The sequence below is a fragment of the Anarhichas minor genome, unplaced genomic scaffold (genome assembly GCF_050575085.1).
Source record: "Anarhichas minor isolate MPS153535 unplaced genomic scaffold, ASM5057508v1 ptg000136l, whole genome shotgun sequence".
NCBI classification, from domain to species: domain Eukaryota; kingdom Metazoa; phylum Chordata; class Actinopteri; order Perciformes; family Anarhichadidae; genus Anarhichas; species Anarhichas minor.
In genome coordinates, this window is record NW_027466582.1 from 9,405,896 (window position 1) to 9,429,687 (window position 23,792).

The following is a 23,792-nucleotide window of genomic DNA, read 5'->3' on the forward strand; positions in this document are numbered from 1 at the left end:
TAGAATACGGAGAACTGCTTGCACACAGGCTGAGGGTGCCTTCGGGGCCTCTGTAAATGCCGTAGGTATCTTAAGCCCTGTAATTTCTATGCTTGAGTCTGTACCTGCCTCGGGTCATTTCTCGCAGCAGGACTAAAGGCGACCACTCCTTCCCCGTCACCTCCCCCGAGGATGAGGACAATGCTCTCTGGCAGACCTGGTTGAGGCCATTTTATAGCCCATTACAGCGGAAATCTTTGACGCAAACTCCACCTCTGCCTTTCTTTAAGTTTTATGGCTGACTCAAGGAGAAATATTTCGCATTCTATCACAACTATCTCCTTGTCATATCCCCCTACTCTGACCCATGTCACCCTCACTTTTTTCCCCCACCAGACTGTGCTGTTATCAGCCTGTCAGCCCTGTCAGCTTCCCCGTTCCTTTTAATGTTGCTTTAAGTGATTTCCTTTACCATGCATTACCCTGCACTCTATTCCGCTTGTGGTGGGGAAATCATATTCACTTTATTGAAATAACACGAGCAATATGAACTTAATGAATGCATTTTGAAGAGAAAAACAGTGACGGAACTTGTCTCTCTCCATCTTTTTATCCCTCTCTGTTTTCCACTTTAGGTGTGAAAGCAAATAAATGTCAGCACTGCACCACCCAGCTAGTCTACCAACCATCTTCCCTCAACCGGTGGATGATCTCCTGTTGACAGGCCAAGGGTTATTATCCTGGTTTGAGGGCTAAGAGGAATGCTACTGCACTTCACAACAGATGCCTTTTTAAATCCTGACAAAACCACCCACAGAGATGAGGAGAAAACGGTATCACCGTACTCGGCTGACCCACAGGGTAGACGTCTGTAACCTCTGAATGACAGGTAATGTCCAACGATGACGACAAAGCAAGGTAACACACGCGTGCCTGCATTCACACAAAGACAACACCTGCACACACAGTATTCCAGTATTTGCATTTAAATGTGCAAATAGAATAATGCTTATCTAACGCCAGCCAATGTAATTAAGTCACATATGATTTTGTTTATACTTTGGCTTCAAATTTAGACCTACACTACCACTTCAGGTTTTAAATGAGATAAATCAAAATCAGGCATTAGCCCCTTTGATTTATAATTAGTTTTGGTCGAGTGTGAGGCTGACTTGTGTGCACAGAATATGAAAGCGACAGGAAGGAAATGTACTCATACTCATGGGCCGTGAGGGTGTCAGGTTGAGGAGTCTGCAGTGTAATTGAAATAATTCACGTTCCAGTCTGGAACATTTGTCAAGTGTCATTCTGTCGCTCCCGTGTTCACAAACTTCGCTCTGGTTCAACTGGAGGAGCAGCTGCTGATTAACACTGCTCTAGTGATCAGCTGCGATGGCCATAAATGGGGGCAAAACACATTATCGCTTTGGTATACAGTATTGATTTGCATGTCACAATAACCATGTGCATGGTTCGTTGAGTTTTTAATTGCAGCTCTTCATCCTCGATATTGTTACATAAGACGTTCTGCTTGATATGAATGTGACAACCGTGCATTCCACCGTTCAGACATGTTAGAAAAGTGTGTTTTTTACATCCTGCGTATGTTTTTATTCTACGGGCACTGACTTGCGATGAAGCTTTTCTGGTTCTGATACTAAAATAATGATTAGCATGAACGTTTTTTGTGACCCCGCAAACAGTAGTTTCACAACACACATAGCTTTTTAAGTGCTTTCAACCACATCTCATGGTCTTCCTCGGGGGAAAGAGATGCAACATGTAGCATCACATGACCTAAGTATGGGACTTTAGTCACAACAAAGATTGCCTTTGTCCTCTCTGATCTTTTACCAGCCGTCCGCTGACCCCTGATGATGATTCTGGTGAATACCAGACCAAAAACTCAACCAGTAGATGTTGTCTCTTTTCCGGGGTCCTTGCTGTTTTACCATCAGGCCCCTGATTTCCTTGACAGCCATTATAATAATCCTATAGATTATCTGTAGATTATCACAGTTTGAAAACATGTTTGAAAAAACAACAACTTGATTTCACTGTGTGTAATCCTCTTTGATTCCTCCCCAATATTGAGAAATATATATATATTTTTTTATTTCAATTAACCATTTTCGAGCATTCACCAAAAACACATATTCATGTTTAAAACACATGTACGAAGGCGGACAAATTGGAGTCGTTGCTAATTGGAACCACCATCCAAAAAAAACTAAAAAAAAAACTTTCCGGGTATTTGGTCTCGAGTGAAGCGTGTCCTTTTCACACATTTGCTTTCAGTTCTGCCATTCTCAACAGATGACTAATAGTGATGTGACATTATTCCTTTTCACTGGCCTTTGGTGAGAAACGCTGCAGATACTCTTTATTAAAGAGTCTTTAACCACTTTTAAACTCTACCAAGAAGTCATACAATTATTGCCCAACATTCTTTGGCCCTTTTTTCAGCTCAATTTCACTCAAATTGCAGCTCGACAGTCACCTGAAAACGTATATGTCCTCAGTGAAAGAAAACAGTTTTCCTACTGAACACCAGATTGACTGACTTCTTTAGGAGGAAGTGTCAGACCCCCAGGAGCCGCACCTGACTGTATTAAAAGGCTTTTGCATTGTTTTGTCTTCCTCTTAAGGCAGACTGTAATAACGACCAGCACTGAGACACGTCATCCGGGAAGGATGCAAACAAATCCGCACACGTTCACTCAAACACACACAGTTTAAGACGTTTTACCTTTGACCCAACTAAAGAAAAAACTGGTACTATTTAGTGTGATGAAGTTACAAGAAATGAGGACTCACACTGTGGAATTGAATGCATTACTTGTGTAGGACTGGTGTTCTGTGTCTCTCAGGAGCAGCTAGCTGATTCAGCTCAGCCGTGGCTAGCTTGCTGATCTCAGATTCCTGCCATATTTCTGGACGGCCACTGAACAAACCGAGGTGAACCTGATCCATGCTGTCACTGTGGCACGGGGTAGAGTTTCCCCTAACTCTCTCCCTCTCTCTCTCTCTCTCTCTCTTGAACACACACACACACACACTTCCTCCCTGATATCCCAAATAAAGACACAGGAAGACTGACTGTGACCCCTACAATGAGCTGATGCAATATGCCTGCATGTGCGTATTCATGCGTGCACATTCTTTACGGCGTGCCTCTTATCTTGTGTGAGTGTCACCGATCCCTCAGACTGTAGTAACTGTTACTGACATGGATCACCTGCATAGTTGTTTCAGATATCTTCATCGGCTCAATACACTTTTTCAAAGAAAGGATTAAGTTAAACCTGTTCGGAATAGCAGCAGCCTGTCGCGAGTTTTCATTGACAAAAATGCTTTCGGTATCATGTAGACTCTAATAGTAGCCTACTTCAAATGCTTGAAGGAATAGTTCCACATTTTGGGAAACAGGCTACGATTAATTGTTTTCCTACCGAGTTAGATGAGAAGATCGCTACCACTTTAATTATTGAGAGTAGTATCCATCTTCTCATCTAACCGTCTGCTAAAAAACAAGGATTTGCGTATTTGTCGGACTATTCCTTTAATATATAGCCTATGTTTGGCATTCAGGGAGTGTGTGTTGATGAGAGCCCCGTGCAATACTGTCATTCCTTCATTGAGCAAGAGCACAATAGGAGTTCGATACAGTGTGTTTAAATGGTTTGAGTCGACTGCTCAGGAATGGCGTCCATTATAAAAGGGCAACTTTACTACCACTCGGTGACAACATCAATGACATCACCAGGTGCCACAGAGTCTGTGACTGACACTCCTGCACCCTCACGCACAGACGCACACTCTCTCTATTTTAGGACCATTCAGACAGCGCTGTCCTCCACCTGTCTCCAGCGTTACCTGCCCCAGTCATTACCAGGGTCCCAGATCCCCACTGTAAGTGCACATGTCAACAGTGAAATTACAGGGCACGCACACACACATATTTGTTTTGCTTTTAAAAGGGTAATATCCGTCTGCACGCAAGCGATGCATTCATTTTCCCCTCCTCCTTTTCTTTTTTTGACAAACCCAGAAAACAAAGCAGGTGAGGTTCAAAGACACAACAGAGAGAAGGACATGAAGAGAGGAGACGTGTAGAGTTGATGGACACACATAGGTGGTGTGCGTTTGTGTAATGACAAGGGAAAACTCAGCCCTGTTCCTCTGGACCGTTCGGACTTCAGCTGATTACAAACCAGTGTCATTAGATCTGAGCTTTGTTCTCCCGCTAAGGTGGCTCTGGCCTGACTAATTAAGACAAGAAAGTCTCTTCAGATGTCTTAGGTGAGAGTCTATGTCTGTCAGTCTTTGGCAACACTTGAGGTTTGAGTGTTGTGGGAAAGAGTGCCCGGACAAGTTTGACGAGGAGGAAAACACAGTGCCCGAACACAGATACAAATCGCTTTGACTGAAAGATTGAGATCTATTTTCAGACAATGACGTCAGCATTTGTTTTTACAGTATAAATATGCCCCGTTGCATGCACATGCACAACTGTTCTTTTATCCCCACCTCTTTCACCGAGTCGGTTTTGCGTAACCTGAGTGATCTCTTTCCCTTTTCAACATGATCACCACAAACAATGACAAACTTCCCTTCTCCTCTGGCTGACTGACTGGACCTTATTGTTGCTCTTATCTTGTGTTTTCTGCTGAAAGAACTCATGACTGTATACGTCTGAATAGATACTGACGGAACCTTCATTTGCTGTGGCATTGCTGTCATCCTGGAGCAGACAGGAATGAAGTCACCACTGGACAACATGGGACTTGTTTGCAAAGTTCAAATCAAAAGCAATGGATGTTCTTTTGTCAATGATCCACACATGGTGTTAGTCACTGTATTTTGCCTTTTTCAAGGTAACTGGCACAACCTAAAACATGAACCAACTTTACCTTAGTGAGCAAACATGCTGTACATGCATGATGACAAATGCATTTAGCATTTCCTTTCATTTGCGCACAAATCACATCCGTCTTCCGTGTGCGCTATAATTTCCCTGACGGGATCCTCATAACATCCTGTTGTCTGAGGACATCTGAGGGGCCAGGTTGGACTGACCCTCCACCACATGACACACAGGACAGAGCAGAGACTGTTATCCTGGCCCCGGCTAATGACAGCCGAATGAGAGAAAGAGGCAGGAAGCTGTCCCCTGTGATCTCTGTTTTTAAAAGAGCCCTTATTATTGCTTGTGTATTGTTTCGTCGCGTTGGGATCCCTTTGGACTACTATCATTAAGTTAAGGGACTGTGACTTTAGCTTTTAGCTGGTGAGATATCAATCAAGAAACATGGGGCATCCCTTATTGCTGATGATGGTGTTTGTGATGAAAAATACAAGCAATACAACCCATTGCATTTTATTGTATGAAATTGCCACATTGCATTAAGCAGGCTTGTGTCCACGATATATGCAAACGAGTCTCTCTGTTGCTCTGAACAAATCAATAGCAGAATAATAATAATCCATAATCCATTAATTAAATATTAAGCGTGAGAAGTTAAACTGTACTGTCTTTGCCATTTGGAGTAGAGTCCTGTGTGTGTATAAACAACAACACCATAAGAGCAGGTATTAAGAAGCTTGCAAAAGTCTGATTGACATCAGAAAACAGTTGCAACTTGTTTTTCCTCCAAATATGATCTCACAAGGTGAACGTGTGTGGACTTACAAGAAAATAACTTCTCTGTGCATGTAAAAGCCACTGATTGGCCTACAGGGCAGCTCATCTAGGTGCGTTAAACTGGTTTATTCAATCTCACGATGTGTTTTACTATCACGTCAAGTCATCTCTCTTTGACTGCCATGATCAACAGTTTCTTCTCTGCGTCCACCTTTAACTGAGGTTTCACAGGAGCCACTCAGAGCGCAGTCGCGGAGATTTATGAATGAGTTAACCTTGTGGTAACCCTGCGCAGTGAAACACAACAGGTGGTCATTCTCCTTTGTCCGCAGCAACAGAGACAGGTGCTTCCGACTATAAGGGACAGATCACTGTTGACTCTGGACAATGGAGGAAAACAGTGGAACAAGAAGGTCTAATTCATGCATGGCCACTTCCAGCCCAGCCCAACTCTTTGTCAAACACACAAATGCATAAACCCACCCACTCTATGAACATAAAAAAACACCTCCATATTTCAATGGAAACACAAACACGCTCATTCAAACTGTCACTGTTTTTCTCTCCCCGGTTTGTTAAGGAAACAGAGGCGTCAGAGGACAATAGTTCTGTGACCCATATCTGAGCCTGGCATAGGCAAACAGGAAGAGATCCCCTTTGCATAGAGGAGTATTCCTGACTCCTAGCTTAAGGAAAGGAAGAAGAATGGAGTCGGGGGAGAGGGGAGGGGGGGGGGGGGGGGGTGCAGAGAACATCCTTGGACCAAAAACATCCACATTTCGGATACCAAGAGTCCACCAGAAGAGACCAAAATGATGACACCACCTGTGACACATTCCACCAACAACTACATTTTCTTCAGAAAGAAAAACAATCCACCCGCACTCAGCTCCTCTCTTTCTTCACTTTATGGGCGTTCACCCAAGAGAGGACGGTTAAGAACCTTCTCATCTTCGTCCAAATTCCGGCTCTGCAGCGTGACAGCTCTGACACGCTGCAAGCTGAGTTCGAAAGTAACAACACTTTGGAGTCTCCTGGAAGACATCTGACTGCATGATCGGCCGCGGTATCCGAACAATGTGTTTCCTTTTCTACTGCGTAATTAAACCTGTTTCAAGGCTCTTATCTGCATAGCTGCAGAATGTGTCACAGAGGATTAACACAACACATTCAACAAGATGGCCTGTGTATGTTACCATAGAAGAACAGAGACTGCAGCTTGAAACACATATTTTAAATGCAGACAAGAGCAACCAAATGGAACTAAAGATTCCAGGTATTCACTTTTGGAGAGACGCATTTCTTAAAATGAATCATGCACTTCAGTGGATCCATTAATTTCCTCCTGGTACATGCTACTACCTCAGTGGGCCTTATCTCATGCCATCAGTCACTGTGTAAGAGTAGGTGCCAGTGATAATGATGGTCAAATCAGCATTGATTGATTAAGTAAGGACAGGAAGGAAGAGCAGGGAGGATGACGTGCAGAAAGAAAGAAGAGTGAAGGGTTGACCCTTATCCTCTTCTGCCACGTAGATAAGAGTGGTGATGGAGATTCCCGGTGGAGTTAGATAACCTTTACCTAAAGGTGCAGCTTCCCGATATGCAACTTTGCTATTTGCATGACTAGATTTTGTGGGGGGAAAATAGGGTCATAGTTGTTCCGTGGATACTTTTGCTTTATTTTCTAGATTTATTAACTGTAGGCTACCTTTATTTTCTGATCTGAAAGTAAGTGAATCAAGAACAACAACCAAAGAAAGGTGTCGTTCTGAGCTTTACTTATACCAAATTAGTTTAATATCAAATAATCAATAATTGAATAGTTACTATCCCCGAATTATAAGCTAAAAATAAATCACTAAAATGAACACACTAACAGCTAATCCATTAACTGTTTGAGGGGTGATGTTGGCTCATGCATGACATACAAAACAAAAACGTAACTTTTGAACATGTCTTCTAAATTTCCAAAAAGTTATTTTTGTCATTTTCAACCTCCAGGAGTCGATGTGCAACAGTATGTAAACTGCAGCTACACCATGTAAAACCATGGGTTAATTAGTCACAGACTCTTTCATTTATTCATGAATGTATCAATGGGTAAATTAAATATGTGGCTTATTACAACGAGCCTGCATGTTATATTAACAGGAGAGCTCTCTTTTAGCCTCATTTATAAATGCACACACTGCCCTTTTTCATTATTCAGCCGATCTTCTGTGAGGTCTGTTCCTATCTTTCGTCGGTAGAGGGCGCCATAACAGTTGGTCTGATCCCACAACAACCAGCGGTATTCTCTTCTAAAACCTCGTTGGCTGTTTGTAAGCAGGGCATCTGCCAAAATCTCCAGCGCCTTAAATTGATGTTTTACTGGATCCAGAGCGTTATTTCAAAAACACTGTTTCAGTCTCTGAGGCAGCTTTTTTTCTTACGCAATTCCCGAACACTGTCCTCCAAAATGGCCTTTCAGTATCCACAGTCTGACCGTGACGATGCAGTCGTAAGTAAACGTGGCTAGCCTAGCGTGCTAATACGCCGGGGATGCTTCATCATCATGCTTTTTCATTCATCGGAGTGAGCGTCTGCTTTGTTGCTATGCTAGTTAGCTTAGCCTGCTTTGACAACCCACACTGACTTTGTTGACGAAACGCACAGCCGGGGGTCCCCAGCGGGCCGTGACTCGCTAATGTTACAGTGTTTGTTTGTAACGTTAGCTGACATTTCCTTCGCTGTTTGGCTAACGTTGTTAACCCTCCAGCGGGACGTGCCAGCTTGGTAGTCTGTCCTTGTTTTTGCCACACCTAAACGTACGTTAGCTAGCTCACAGTCGTTACTGTTTCACCTGTTTCAGGTGGATGGGTACCATGGGTCCAAAGTACCAGATCCATACAGCTGGCTGGAGGACCCGGACAGTGAGAAGACACAGGTAACGTTCATCCTTATTCCTGTTTATTGACATATATCTAGCTAGAATGTCAGTTTGTTAACTGAGGACGCACATGATTTACTGTTATTATTTTTGTTCTGATATTATGCTAATCTCGTGTTTTATGATTGATTAGTGGTACAAGTCACTCTTGCTGTTAATACTGGCACTGGTTGTGTTCTGCAGATAATTAAAGTCACTCATAACAACCAGTGTTCAGATTTGTTGATGTCACTGAATGATCTGGATACATGAGTTGAGTAAAACCTAGAACCTGCTTTATAAAAACACCTGTTCTGGTTGTACTCAGCAAAAGTAATCGGATAAATCAGTACATCTGCTTGTTTGAACTGACTGCAGAGATTGTAGTACATTGGTAAAGCCTCTGGGTGTGTTGTGTGTTCCTCCTCCAGGCCTTTGTCAGCGCTCAGAACCAGCTGACGTTGCCGTTCTTGGAGCGCTGCGAGGTGCGAGACCTGTTCAAGGAGCGCATGACTGAGCTGTACGACTACCCCAAGTACAGCTGTCCCTTCAAGAGGGGCAACAGGTGAGCCACAGCACAAAATCGTGCTTTTGCACTTCAATAACACATCTGTATAGCGCATACCTGTGGAATTCGTTTGTACCTTAACTATTCCTCCCGTCAAATTTCAGGTACTTTCACTTTTACAACACCGGCCTCCAAAACCAGAGTGTGATGTACCTGCAGGAGAGCCTGGATGCCGAGCCGACAGTCTTCTTGGATCCAAACACTTTTTCCGACGATGGAACCGTTGCCCTGCAAGGTATCAACAAAGCACTGTATTTTATTACAGCTTTCATTGTATTCTTTTACTTAACGTCTGCTCTCCCTGTTGTCTTTCATACATTGGGCTGTTCTGTTCCTATTCTAAGGATACGCCTTCTCTGAGGACGGGGAGTACCTGGCTTATGGCACCAGCGCCAGTGGTTCGGACTGGGTGGAGATTCGCTTCCTGCAGGTGGAAGGTGCCAAGCCTCTGGAGGACCGCCTGGAGCGAGTCAAGTTTAGCTGCATGTCATGGACTCATGATGGGAAGGGACTTTTCTACAACTCCTACCCAAAGCAGGAGGGCAAGAGTGACGGTGAGGTCAAATATTCAAATCCACACCCACTTCTTGGGAGCAATGCTGAGAGTAAAATGTTTTCTCTCCTAGGCACTGAGACCTCCACCAACCTGCACCAGAAGCTGTACTTCCATGTTTTGGGGACTCCGCAGTCTGAGGACGTGCTGTGCGCGGAATTTCCTGACCACCCCAAATGGATGGGTGGAGCTGAGGTATACCAGAATCTTTCTTTTCCTGCTCCTACACAATGTAAAACAAATGAAGAAGGCAGACAAAGTGCATGTGTTAATCGTATATTGCAGGTATCGGACGATGGCCGGTACCTGCTGCTGTCTATCAGGGAAGGCTGTGATCCGGTCAACAGACTGTGGTATTGTGACCTTAAAACCACTCCTCAGGGCATTACAGGTACGTTACACTTTGTGTTATTTAGTTGATCTGTGTGCCTACTGTAATGCTTACTTTTTAATCAGCATTTTCTGGTAAACTAACAGTTTACATTTTTCTCTGTCTGATCCAAGAAGCACTTCCTCGTTGTTGTTTTTTACAGTCACAGTCGTTGTGTGCGTGTTGCAGGACTTAAATCCTCCTCTCATGTTTAGGACTTTTGCCATGGGTGAAGCTAATCGACAACTTTGACGCCGAGTACGAGTACGTGACCAATGAGGGCACGTTGATCACATTCAAGACCAACCTAGACGCCCCGCGTTACCGCCTCATCAACATCGACTTTGCCTCTCCCGCTCAGAGCAACTGGAAGGAGCTCATCCCTCAGCACGACAAGGACGTTATTGGTGAGCTGCTGCAGCACTCGTGTGACCTGTACTACCATCACATTAGGAATGGGTGTTAAAATTCCTTTTGATGTCTATAGAAATACACCTTTTAAACTTCTTACTTGATGTCTTCCCTTGGCCATGTCTGGCCTGCAGTGTTTGCCACCTGTACGTACTCCAGCTACCTGTTTGTGTGCTTCCTCCACGACGTGAAGAATGTGTTAAAAATGTACCGTCTGAGCACGGGGGAGGAGCTGAGGACCTTCCCTCTCGAGGTCGGCTCCGTGGTGGGTTTCACAGGACGGAAGAGGGACTCCGAGATCTTTTACTATTTCACCTCCTTCCTCTCCCCAGGTACGACATCACCAAATACATATATGTGTATGTAACCGCTCGGTTTGTGTAGTGGTTGTAGATGTTATGTCACTTTATAATGTTTTTTTTTGCTGTAAAAAAATCATTTTTAGTTTAACGTTGGGGAAGAAAAAACTGCTAAACAATTCCAGTTAAATGTGCTCCAGTTAGATACATTTCCCACATGTCGTCAAACTGATTTAAAGATTTTAGAGCAAATTAGATGTTTGTTTTTCTTCTCCGGCATCCAGCCATCATTTACCACTGCGACCTGACTCAGGAGCCGCTGCAGCCCCACATCTTCAGAGAGGTCACTGTCAAAGGCTTCAGCCCCTCAGACTACCAGACCACCCAGGTAACGAACCTCTCATTGTGTTTGTGTTGACTGTTTCCATCATTTCTAGCATGAAATCCTGCTTCTTTTCTTCTTTCTTTCATTAGCACCCGGACAAACACTAATAAAGATAACTTGTGTGTTAATACCAGAGTCACTGCTCCCATATGTCTCCCAAGACACGTATTCCCTCTCATTTCCTGGCTCTGTTTCCAGTCCTATTTGTGTTCCTGATTGTGTTTTTTTTTTTTTGCCAGGTCTTCTATTCCTCCAAGGACGGCACTCAAATCCCGATGTTTATCGTTCACAAGAAGGGCATCAAGTTGGACGGCTCCCATCCGGGGTTTCTCTACGGCTACGGTGGTTTTAACATCTCCATCACACCAAGCTACAGCGTCTCCCGACTCATCTTTGTCCGACATCTGGGAGGAGTCCTGGCTGTCGCCAACATCCGAGGAGGAGGGGAGTACGGGGAGACCTGGCACAAAGGTGAGAGGGATTGTGCTCATCCATCTCGTTTGTTGATGCCAGTGCAAGCCCCCTCATTCACATACTTTTCCCTTTTTTTTTTAGCTGGCATGTTGGCCAACAAGCAGAACTGCTTCACAGACTTCCAGTGTGCGGCTGAATATCTCGTCAAAGAGGGATACACTTCTCCTTCCAAGCTGACTATAAACGGAGGCTCTAACGGTGGCCTGCTTGTAGGTATGGAAACGGCTAGCTGAGGAGCAACACAGCCTGTACAGAGCAAGAGTCCTCAAACGGTTGTAGTCCCGGGTGTGTCTGACTGTGTGTGTTCCTCTCTCAGCGGCCTGCGTGAACCAGCGGCCGGAGCTGTTCGGCTGTGCTGTCGCTCAGGTCGGCGTCATGGACATGCTGAAGTTCCACAAGTTCACCATCGGCCACGCCTGGACCACAGACTTCGGCTGTTCTGAAAACAAAGAGCAGTTTGATTGTCTCATGAAGTAAGTGCTCAGTAGCCAACGTATCAAAGTTAGAGTTAAAGTTAGGGTCAACGGACTCATTTACATCCACACCCTCAAGGTAGAAATGTTAATTAGAACATAAATAAAGAGAAACATACACATGTCTATTCTACAGTGCAATCATACACACTGCATACAGCTACTGTATTGATGCAGCATGTGGTGTGTTTGCGTACATGCTAAAACTCATATTTTGCAACAGCTGTTATCTTCTGAGGGGACTAACATCGCCAAAGTATTTATGCTTCTTCTGGGATCAACAGTCACATACATGCTTTGATAACTCCGTATCGACAAATCTGATTGACTTACAATAAAAAGTGTAATTTACGTAACGAGCAGCTTCATCGGAAGAAATATCGTACAGCAGAAACTGATGTAGATGAAAACAAAATTAATAGGCAACTATTTTGATAATCGATAAATAATTTCATGCATTTTTTTCAAGCAGAAACACCACATCTATTCTGCTTTCTGCCTCTAAAATGAGAGAATTGGCGGCTTTTCTTTGTGCTTCATAACCAGTTAGAAGTTCCTCGTAGTAACTTTAAGCTGTTTTATCTGCAGCCCTTACCGACAAACGGGTTGTTTTTATATTGCCTTACACTTGTGCTAATATCTGAACTCCGCACCTTCCCGCTGCTCCTCTTTGCCAGATACTCCCCGCTCCATAACATCCGCGTCCCAGAAGGCAACGGGGTCGAGTATCCCGCGGTGCTCCTGCTGACGGGGGACCACGATGACCGCGTGGTGCCTCTCCACTCCCTCAAATACATCGCCACCCTGCAGCACATTGTAGGCCGCAGCCCCAAGCAGACCAACCCTCTGTTCATCCTCGTGGACACAAAGTCGGGCCACGGCGCCGGCAAGCCCACCAGCAAAGTCATCCAGGAGGTGGCCGACACCTACGCCTTCATCGCTCGCTGTCTCAACATCTCCTGGGTCAAATAAGTTCATCATCTTTGGAATACTGCTCATACCAGCTGTTCTTTATAACTTCACACCAACACTTTATTGAATCTTTTAACGCCCGTTTACCCAGCCACCATTACTACATATTTTTATTTGTGTTTACCCCCCCCCCCCCCCCTCTTGTGTGAGCCTATTACAGACTCACCAGGATCTGCCCCGGCTGCACCTGCACACAACCTTTAATAAGCCAACAACATGCCGCACCCACCAGCTAACCAACCCTCTCCTATAGGCCATGTTTGTAGTCCTAAGGAAACAGAGAATGACTACATTATCAGTGATGTTTGTGTAAAGAAGGAAGGGGGGGTTACCTTCACCGTTACAGTAATCGGCCAATCAGCAATTATCAGTCATGCGGTCAAACTGGCAAAAGGTTATTAGTAGATTGTTTCTGCGTCCTCTGGTTGCTTCAACATGATGCGTATTATTTATTTTACATTTGTGTACAGAATGGAGGCTGTGGACGATGAATGACTGCAGCATGTACAAGTATAGTGCAAATGATGACGCTACGAAACGTGTGTGTGTGTGTGTGTGCGTGTGTAAATGTCAGTCTCCACATTTCTTTCAGACTGATGATGATTTCTACCTCTTGACATGTGCTGGTTGTTTACCTTTTAAAGGGAATAAAATACAATGCTACATTACAATAAACAACTTTTTAAACGGTGATTCATCGTGCTCATTTATTCTGTCATAACGAAATATATTTGATGATAGAGGAAAGCGCTGCTTGAGCTCTAAAATAAAGACACTTATTAAAAACTATTTTATTTACGCGTTCATTTTTCTTTGGATTTGTCCAAATGATTGTATTGTGAGACTGTTTGTAGACGAGAACAGAAAGTGAGAGTAGAAGCACAAGAAGCTTTATTTAAGAGTCAGATTTATTGTTCTATTTCCACTGAGGACGCTGACTCCAGTGTCTTAACATTTAACGTTCCCTGTAAATATCGTGGCTGCTTCCAGTCCTGTTTGATGTTCAGGTCTTCCACCAGGGGGCAGTCACTCTGAAAATGACCAACACGTGCAGCAGCAGCAGCAGAAAATGAGGGTGGTCTGACAGAGGGCCCCATGTGGATTACTCAACATCCAACGTTTCATGTTCAGGAACTTCTCTGATGTCCCATGCTCATGTTTTGTAGTGCAGTTACTGTGGTAAGACTACACAAACGGCAGGTCCTCCACCTGAGTTTGTCCAAACTCGTTCCCGAATAGAAGTTAAAATCACAACACGGAAGCAAAAGACAAACTTATTTTTTCATGAATGTTCCATTTATTTACTTTTCATTTGAATGCAGAACTTCCTGTTTAGAGCATAAATTAAACATTAAATTGAAGTGAAAGGCTGTAACTGTACATGATTTACAAAACAAAACGTAATTAGAAGACCGTTTGTTTGAGTTTACCATTTTTATTGTTCTCAACAGTCACATGTTCACTCTAATTTCTCTCCATTTATTGAGGCATTTTCTTTAAAATACGTTTCAATTGCTTAATGCCAGTGAGAAAAGAGCAAAGGCTGTAAGGCCTCAGCTGGAGACAACATGGCCTTTCAAAAGAGAACTTAGGAGGAGAGAACTGTCCTAAAAGAGCCTTTGATTCTAATTATTAACACACAAATACAGTACTTCTTTCATCAATATTACTCTGTCATTGCCCGATATAATTCATAATTTTCCCACACATACTTTCCAGTGGTTTTATAAAATAAACTTAGAAATCATTCTCAATTCAGTCCAAGAAAAAGGCAAATGCACATCAATCTTTTTTTTGTTTTTAAGAAGATTGAAATGTTTGTTACAATATTTTTTTTTCTCGTTCAACGTGGAAAAATCCAAACTGAAATTACCATTTGAATGAAAAAAGTTTTGAGTGTGGGATTTTAAGAATTTGATGGAGATATTCAGATTTGTCAGTTCCACAAAATTAAAGTCAATATATTTGTAAAATGTTCCAGGAAAAGTTTTTAAGAAGCTTGAAACTGTTTTAAACTACTTGAATATCCTGAAAAATGAAACCAGAATCAGGCAATTATATCGCTTGCATTTCTTTAAATATAATTGTGTTTCTTACTCACTTAATTCGAACTAAATTATCTTTTTTAACTTTCAGCTCTATGTGGAAAGAAATCCACTTGTTAACGAGCTTCTTTGGGACTCACTTTTAGAGTAAATTAATGGAATAAAAGGTAAGTGGACTAAATACTGTTTACAGTCAAAATGTCAACAACAAGCTCATTTAAAAAATACATTTTCAACTTTCCACATCATAGCTAATGAGTGAATAATTCAAAGTCTTAGCAGGTTTTAAGAAACACATGATGCATGTGGGAATTAATATTAATACATTTATTCCTAATGACAAAAAAAACACATTTCCAACCAATAAGCACCATGAAGACAGAGTTTGATAAGAACATGTGACACAGTCAATAGGCTATTATGACTACTGTGTAGTTCGATCACTTACTTGAGAAGTAAGCATAATGAAGAACAGAGAGGATTCTCAACAAAAGCCCAATCTACCTTAAATAATGGATGTATGTGCGTGCACGAGAGAATAATTAACCACCAGAGGGCGCGTGACAGGCCTGTAGAACCCCGCAGTAGGCCAACATCCCAGACTGATGACTGATTTTGTCAACTTGTAGTCCTGAGACTGCTGGAGCGCGTGCTAATTTCTGACTGACTAACATATTTGAAGACGTTCTGAAATACCCAATGAGCACACACACACACACACACACACACACACACACACACACACACACACACACACACACACACACACCTACCTGTGATCCTACTGAAATATGAATGCGCCAACCGGAAATGGCAGCTCAGCCACTGCTGAGGAACTATATAACTCAGCGGAGGAGCAATAATTAAATAACTCCCAACTACATATCAATGTTATTGCTATAATAGTTGTAATTTTACTTTTTATTTTCTGAAGTTGAAATATCGCATTAATATTCAACAGCATCAAACCTTTTTGTTTGAATGATTTTTGACTTTCTCATGATAGAAAGAAGCTGGTCCCTTATTTTACTGTGGCTTGATTTTCTGTCGTATCATTGTGTTACTTAGAGGCCTTGCATGTATTTAATTGATTAAAACACATCAAAGTATCTTTGTCTTTACAGTGTTTAAGATGCAGAATGGTGCAGGTGATTGTGTGTTGCGAGCCAATGGATGGCGCTATTTATTTCAGTCTTCTGCGTCTCTTGACTCTTTGGTCTTATCGACTCCCAAGCCCTGGTCTGGGAACAGTTTACTTGTAGCCCACTGCTTTGTGAGGACACAAGGCCGAGTGAGCGACGAGCAGATGTCAGATCAGTAGGGAGGGTTTGGGGTTGCTAATTTATAGTATTACATTAAAGTGTGCGTGTCCCTCTGTGTAGTTTTTTTTCAATGCGAAATTACTCATTGGCGTGCTTTCAGGGGAATCTGAAGTGTTTTAATGATGTCTAATAGTTTCAACTGCTTTTGAACAAGCTGGGTGGGAGATGTGAAGTATGGATCCTCATCAACAGGAGAGAAAGAGGTGGGGGAAGTCTGTGAGCATGGTGGGGGGAGGCCAAGAATGCCACATGGTTTGAAGAGCCATGATAAAGCTCTGAGACATGCAGGAGATTGGATTCAAATTTGAACATCTTGACTATTGGAACATTTCGCAGAGGAGGGAGTCTTTTTCACACACAAAAAAAACCCGCCGAAAGCAGTAGATTTACCGGCACTGACTGAGATCAGCAGCAACATTTTGTGGGGGAAAAAAAAAAAAATGGGGGCTGTCAATGAAAAATGCGCCTCAACTACCGGATCATTTTGGAGATGATTCTCCAGATGTGTGCCACAGGCTCCCATGCAATCTGTTGGGGACACATTTAAAAACTGAACAAGCCTGCCCCTCACGTTGCTGCGTCTTGTGTTACCGCGTATAAAATATTCATCCACGGAAAATCTCTTTGATTCCAGCCGGTCACTTAAGGCTTCATACGCCAGGTTTAAAGTCAGCCCTAAACATGTCATTCTAACTGGAGCGTCGACAGGCTTTTCAGGTCCAGCAGACGGAACCTCCGCTTTCCTCCACATTTGCTCGTTCAAAAGGGGACACCGGGGGAAGCGTTTGTTCTGCCTGTGCCATCTCATTCATTCACGCCGGGGGGAAAAAAGGGGAAGATGTCTGCACCCGCTCCTACAGGTGAGTCCCTTTTTTTTTTTTTTTAAATCTCTAAAGAAAGGCTCTGGACGAGCAGCCTGTTTTCTTCAACTAAATGTGCCGGAAAAGCCCTGAAAGTGGTATTTGGTTGCAGCTATAAGCTCACCCCTGTGAAGCGGTGGAACCTGTTTCTCATTGACCTGAGATGACCGGATTTGAACAACTTGGCAAAGTGATGGATCGGCACATTTATCAAACCCATTCAATACAGTTATGAAGTGTAAGATGCGCACACACATGCCCGGATTGAAGCCCGTGATTTATTAAATGGCACATCGGAATCAATACTAAACGATGAATTCCTTGTGTGAGACCATGAATAAAGAAGAGTTTGAAAGCAACCCGTAAAAGAAACGTTACCGATCACTGCCGCATAACAATATTACCGTCATTTTAGATTGATCTTCCGATTAAGGAATACACCGATCATTCGATTACAAGTCTGTTCACTGGTTGTATGAAGTTGATCAACAAATGGTGGAAAACTTTAGAAAGGTTCAATGAACCCAAGAAGAGGGAAATAAAGTCATATATTACCCGCCGAATCCGAGCAGAAAAATACAACCAATAAATAAAACGGTGAATTGAAGCGGATATTTTGTCCCATTGTGCGCAGTTTTTGGCGCACCGGCTGCAGAGGCGCTTCTTTTCCAAACCTCCCCCCTCTCTCTGACGTCACCGATATTTCATTCACATATTTTCACCCAGTTTACTCCTGTTGGAGGAGAGTTTCTTCTATTGAAAAAAAAAAAATACTACTATCACGTGATTTACCTCCCAAAAAGGTTTCTTTTCGTTTTTGTTGTTTCTCGCAGTTGCCCACCTATAGAACTGAATGGAATCCCACCCTGCTGAGTCCAGGAGATGATAGCAAGTCGCCTGCAGGCTCGTTGGAAATGTGTCGGATTTAAAGTCTTGATTTAGTTTTATTGTGCCAACGCAAATTTGAAATCACATTTTTAATGAATGACTCGATGCTAATTTTGCTAAATGAAGCCAGCGAATAAATCAAATGTCCCACAAGCTTCTTGATTAACTGTTGTGGTCAAGTGTGGAGCACATGGCGCATGTGCACTTTTGTGTGAAGCTTGTGTACATTTTTCGTTGATTCAAAATATCCCTGAACGAAATCTTTAGAAATGGCAAATGAAGAACGTCATTTGAATGCAAAATAGTTTCTTCTTCTTTTACAGAGACAGGCAGAAGCCTCCTATAATGCAATTTCAAGCTGTAAGCAAATTTGCATGTGTTTAGAGTTTTAAATGAATAAAATAATTCAGAGAATAATGTCCTTTTCATGAAAAACCTTTCACACGTTCATACTCCCCCATCCTTGTGAAATAACTCTTAGATCTGATGACCTGCTTTGCCAACACTGTTTACACTTCCTTGCAAAGGATATAAAACGTGAGGGATTGGTGGCTGGAATGCATGAAGTAAACGACACAAAAAAAAATAACCCCTTCACTAAAAAAGAAAGGAGAAAGGGGAGAGACAAACTCAATGAACCCTTTGAACTGCATTGACAGCAGCAGGGTAAAGGCACATTTCCTCTGGGACCCTTCAGGGTGAGGAGTGGGGGTTGGGTGGGGTTAGCTGGGGTGATGGAGTCCAAAGTCTGCTCAGAAATGTGGTATTCACACAGCTCAGGAATCTGCTCCTGCCTATGAGATTAAATCCTCGTAATTATCTGTTTTGATCAAAATAACTACAACTGCTTATATTCTCAGACTGATTTCAGTTCATTTTCCTGACAGGCTGTTCTTGTCTAAATGATGGATTATGGTTTATGGCTTAAAGTAAAAAAAGTTGATTATAATTTATGACCTTTAGTTAGTGTTCACTGGAGCAAACCACCGCCATTATTAAAAATGCGGTGGTTTCCTTTCTCTTTTTTCAAGTCTTTAAGTTGAAATACACCATATATTCTCCTGGCAGGGTTGTGGCTGTGAAAACAGCAGGGGACTTTAGCACTATATATGCCTGAGCCGTCTAATATGTCTTATTTTATAGATATATTCAAATGTTCTGAATAGACCATTGAATACTTGCACACTGTCTTGATTCTTAAACTTATATTCATGCAGTCCTAACAGAGATTCATAATACCTTGAAAGGCTTTGCACAAGTCTGCTGGTGTTACAGTTACAAAAAGTAATGTATCAGTTAACATATTAATTATAGGTTGATAATATGCATGCTTCATTTATTTTACATTCAATTTAACATGAGAGCAAAATCTATAGTTGTAAACTTTGCCAAACGCGTCCTCTTAACTTAACTTTACATTCCATTATTACCAAAGTGAATCATGAACAGCTTTATCTACATAACATTGTCATAACTGGATCTTAAAAATAGACCATTTTATGAACTTTTTGCAGGAATCTCTTTTGGTTCAAGTATGTTAGTGGGAAATAAAGATTGTTCCGAAGCTCAAACTAATTTGAAAACAATGTTATCCTGCAGCATAAAGGCAAATAAAAGGTAGCCAAAGTAAGACTTTTATGTTGATTATAAGATAAACACCAGAGAAATTAACTAAAGAAGTTGTATTTTTAGTTCAGCTTTAAAATAGACCAATGCTTATGAATTCCCTTACTTAACGCAGAACTTAATGTTAAACATTTTAAACTGTATTTCTCCACAAAAGGAAACAAGGAAAAAAGATTGATGACTAAACAACTTTCAGCACAATCTTATCCTGCAGCATAACGGCAAATAAAAGTAATAAAGTATAACGTGTGCGTGGTGGGGATTATATATTGACGTAAAGTAAATAAAACAGGGGGACAAGTTTAAGTTGGTGGTGGTTATAAGATCTAATGTTTGTATTTTCAGTTCATCTAAAAATAGGCCAATTCATGTTTCACACTTCTCATATGAAAGGTTGCTATTTAGTTTGACGCACAAAGAAACACACACAAAAAAGGCTGATGTTAAGTTAAAACATTAAGTTAAATTAAAACATTTTCATTCAGCATGAGGGTAAATTAAAAGATTGTTAAAGATTTTTATTTATTCTTTTTTTTTTTTAAACACAGCAATGTTGATCCCTGACTTTTTTTTTTTTGCAAAACTTCATTAAAAAAAACTTGCTCTTATTAGTCGATGTGCAGTTTTCTACAAATAAAAAAGTGGAAAAGATCTCAAGTTTCAAAACAATCTTATCCTGCAGCTTAAATAAAAATAGAAGGGATGCCAAAGTATGTCTTCTGATTGGTGTTGATTATTTAACAATTATAAAAACAAATGTAACGAGCAGAAGTTATATTTTCAGTAAAATAAAGTTTCAATTCCCCCTTAAAACACCCTGTACTCATACATCTATCATCAGTTTGGAGACGTTTCACATTGAATAAAAACATTTTCAGCCATATTAAGATATTCAAATTGAGAAGTGGCTTTAAATCTCCACAAATCACTGTTTTGGTATTTCAGTTGCTTCCTTTGACCAACAGGCACACCCAAGCCACACATATCTAAATTATTCCATTAGCTTGCACACATGTCAGTGAGCTGCACTGGGGATTTCCACCGACTTGTCCTAATCAGAAAGGTCCTGTCAGGATATGAGTGAGTGGATAACATCTGACACTGGTATCCAACCCTGTGACCCAAACAGTAATTCTATGGCCACTGCAGAGGCCTCCTCTACAAGCATCTCCAAAAACAGGCCTTTGCGCGGGGGCTGGGATGGATGGATTGGGGGTAGGGGTAAAACTCGTGAATTCCAGAGGGTGGGCTCTTTGGCTCTGGTGGGTGGAGATGGGCTTGTTGTTTTTTTCATTCCTCCAACGTGTTTCCCCTCTTTGCTCATACCCGGGGAATAACCCCCATGGAGAACCGTCCCACCAGGGTATAGATGTGAGATAGGAAGGGAAGTTTCTCAATGGATGCAGTATTTTTCAGGCTTGTTGTTATCAAGCTGCTGTGTGGCCTTGAGTAACCACAGCTCATGGTTGGACATATCTCTCCGGAGAGTGTTTGTCTCATGCTGGCGGACATAAAGTGTAACTTGCATACGCAGTGAGACTTGAATACGGGTTTAAACTCTTGATTTTATCCAAGTTACATTTTGGTGAAATAGTCTTTTTTTTGGTGTTTTTTTGGAATGACTTACATTTATATGCTTTGTATTCATATCATATATTAAAGTAATATGCATCTACAAGTAATATTTGTCAAACAGACACACGGTTTGTATATGAAGATGAGAGGTTATTAACTTTATGGAACTTCAGTTTTTGCTTTATTGGGATCCACTTTTTACTGAAAGTAAACGGGTTCGCTCTCAAAGCAAAAACGAAATTGTCTCGACAAACTCTCATCGCTGTGTCTTTATTCTTTTGTAATGCAGAAGAGAATCAAGCACAAGGCTGATGCCTTCCCTCAAAAAGTTAAGCCACCATTTAATCATCTTTGCGCGTGCACTTTAAGTATCTCTGAAAAGCTTCTGCGAATGTGGCCGTTGGGCCTGAGGCTTGATTTACTGACAACTGAACACATCAGTTTTCAGGTTTGTTTTTCTGGGTTTTTCAGTCACATTCCAAAGCTGTGAGTTCAGCTCTCCTCTGGTGCCCACTATATATGATGCTGGGAGCTAACTGGTTGTGTGTAAGGAACATGAGCTCAAAAACATGTCCATGCATAGAAAGCATGGAAAATGAGCATTACATTTTTTATTCTGTATTGTTATTATAAGTTATTTTCGTCTGAGGTGAAGGGAATGTATATGGTCCCTCCGTGTGGTTGGTTGTTTTTTTTTTCTGTCATAAAGACGGGAGTTTATTTAACCGAAATATAAACCAGGCTTAGAAAAGTATAGGGTGTAAAATGTAGACATGCGTCTCCATGTTTTATTGTTATTATTAACCTTATCCTCCAAATCTGTTAGTGTTTTAGCTTAGTATAAGGCATGTCGAAGATGTTTAGACATCTACGGATGGATGGTTATAAAAAACCTGAGCTGTGTTTTAAAGGAGGGTCTTCTATTTCGTATTTTGCAGATGTTAGATTTAGACCCTGGGGCAGATGAAAAAGTAATTGGTTTGTAATGTGATTTATTTTAAAAGTGTCTGACAAATGGTTGGTGTCCATGTGTTTGACACACTGCTGCATGTTCATACATGATAATTGGAAAAAAATCTGTTTTTATTTCAACAAACTTGCAGTTGCTTTTGCTAATTTCTCGCCATATTTTTCAGTTTTCTTCCCCCATGTTTTATTTGGCCCTGCTGCTATGACCACCCAAATACACCCAAAGGATTCATTCAAAATTAATTGAATCCCATCTAATCTGATCTCAGAGTATAATAGCTTTAGGCTATGTAGCTATAGCTACACCAGCCCATTACAGCTTTACCACCAGCAAAACACAGTGCAAACAGTACAATCTCCTGTGTGTTAGAGGCTCTCATTAACACAGCGCTTGTTTTAATTTAATTATAATCGACCGAACTTGGGGCTGTACTCTGCTCACGGTTGCGAGTCCGATTCCCCCCCCTCTTCCCTGGAATCGCAGAGCAGAAACGAGCAGCAGAAAAGCGTGGAATTGTCAAAGTCACGTGTTCTCACTACGGGAACGGGCACAGCCAGCTCGAGAGCGAATGAGAGCGAAGGAGGGAGAGAGAGAGAGAGAGAGAGAGAGAGAATGAGAGGGAGGAAGGCAGAGAGAGAGAGAGAGAGAAAGAGGGAGAGCAGTGCAGAGGTGGTGTGAGTGAGGAAAGGATTGAAGGGAAGAAACAGAGACATGACACAAATATCAAAAGGCAGAGAGCACGTCGTACCATGCGAGCTAAATTGGTGACCGATGGGATCGAGGATATCGGATTAATGGTGACTACCGCAGCCCGTTTTCGCAGAGGAAGCTTCTCTATTGCAACTTGGGCGCAGAGGGTCCGCGGGGAAACATGGCCGAAGGTTATTCTGCAATTATTCTTCTATTTTCAGTTTTTTTTCTTCTGTCCTCCCTGTCTGCTCGCGCGAGGAGGGAGGTAGTAGGAAGGAGGAGGGGGGGGGGGGCAAGGTGCAACGTGGTCAAAAAACACCGACTCTGAACCGCCCCTGCTCAGCACCGTATCTTGCCATGTTTCGCTGCATTGAGATGTATGCATTGTTGGAGCGTGTGGTGCTACTCTGCCCACTACTGCAAGCGCGAGGAACCATGCGTACACCTGCCCTTTTTGGATCACACGGCAAAAAAAAAAAACTCCACTGTAGGAGTGGGCTGCAGATGCACGAGACAAAATCCTCCACAAGTTCCGCCGAGACTGAGCGTGCACTTCGCACGAGTCAGAGGCGATCATCTGTCGGGGAGTAACACGCAACTTTTTTTGAGGGAATGTTTGCGTTGATGCACACCGCATCACAGCAACACGCGCACCCCCCCCCTCCTCCCCCCGATGGCTTATGTGATGTCGAAAATAGTAGTGGAGGAAATTTCTACCGGCCGTGAACTTCACAGAGCCCGTATAGCAAGTGGAGGGATTCTCTCCCCCCCCCCCCC

General features: G+C 42.3%; 1 protein-coding gene across 1 annotated transcript; it reads left to right on the plus strand.

Annotated features, from left to right (window-relative positions):
* Window positions 1-7,897: 7,897 nt before the first annotated feature.
* On the plus strand, window positions 7,898-13,732 carry prep (prolyl endopeptidase). The gene is made up of 14 exons (XM_076084244.1): window positions 7,898-8,126; window positions 8,478-8,552; window positions 8,966-9,099; window positions 9,207-9,337; window positions 9,447-9,656; window positions 9,729-9,850; window positions 9,941-10,046; window positions 10,241-10,432; window positions 10,571-10,768; window positions 11,020-11,123; window positions 11,360-11,591; window positions 11,676-11,807; window positions 11,911-12,067; window positions 12,745-13,732. The coding sequence occupies exons 1-14, from the start codon at window positions 7,989-7,991 to the stop codon at window positions 13,037-13,039; spliced, it is 2,226 nt and encodes a 741-aa protein (XP_075940359.1). The 5' UTR covers window positions 7,898-7,988; the 3' UTR covers window positions 13,040-13,732.
* The last annotated feature ends 10,060 nt before the right edge of the window (window positions 13,733-23,792 follow it).

Bases quoted from the DNA above. Each gene is read 5' to 3' on its own strand.
- prep (XM_076084244.1), top strand. From the start codon at position 7,989: ATGTTTTACTGGATCCAGAGCGTTATTTCAAAAACACTGTTTCAGTCT. The intron at 9,338-9,446 runs GTATCAACAAAG...TCCTATTCTAAG, and splicing joins TGGAACCGTTGCCCTGCAAG to GATACGCCTTCTCTGAGGAC. The intron at 9,657-9,728 runs GTGAGGTCAAAT...TTTCTCTCCTAG, and splicing joins GCAGGAGGGCAAGAGTGACG to GCACTGAGACCTCCACCAAC.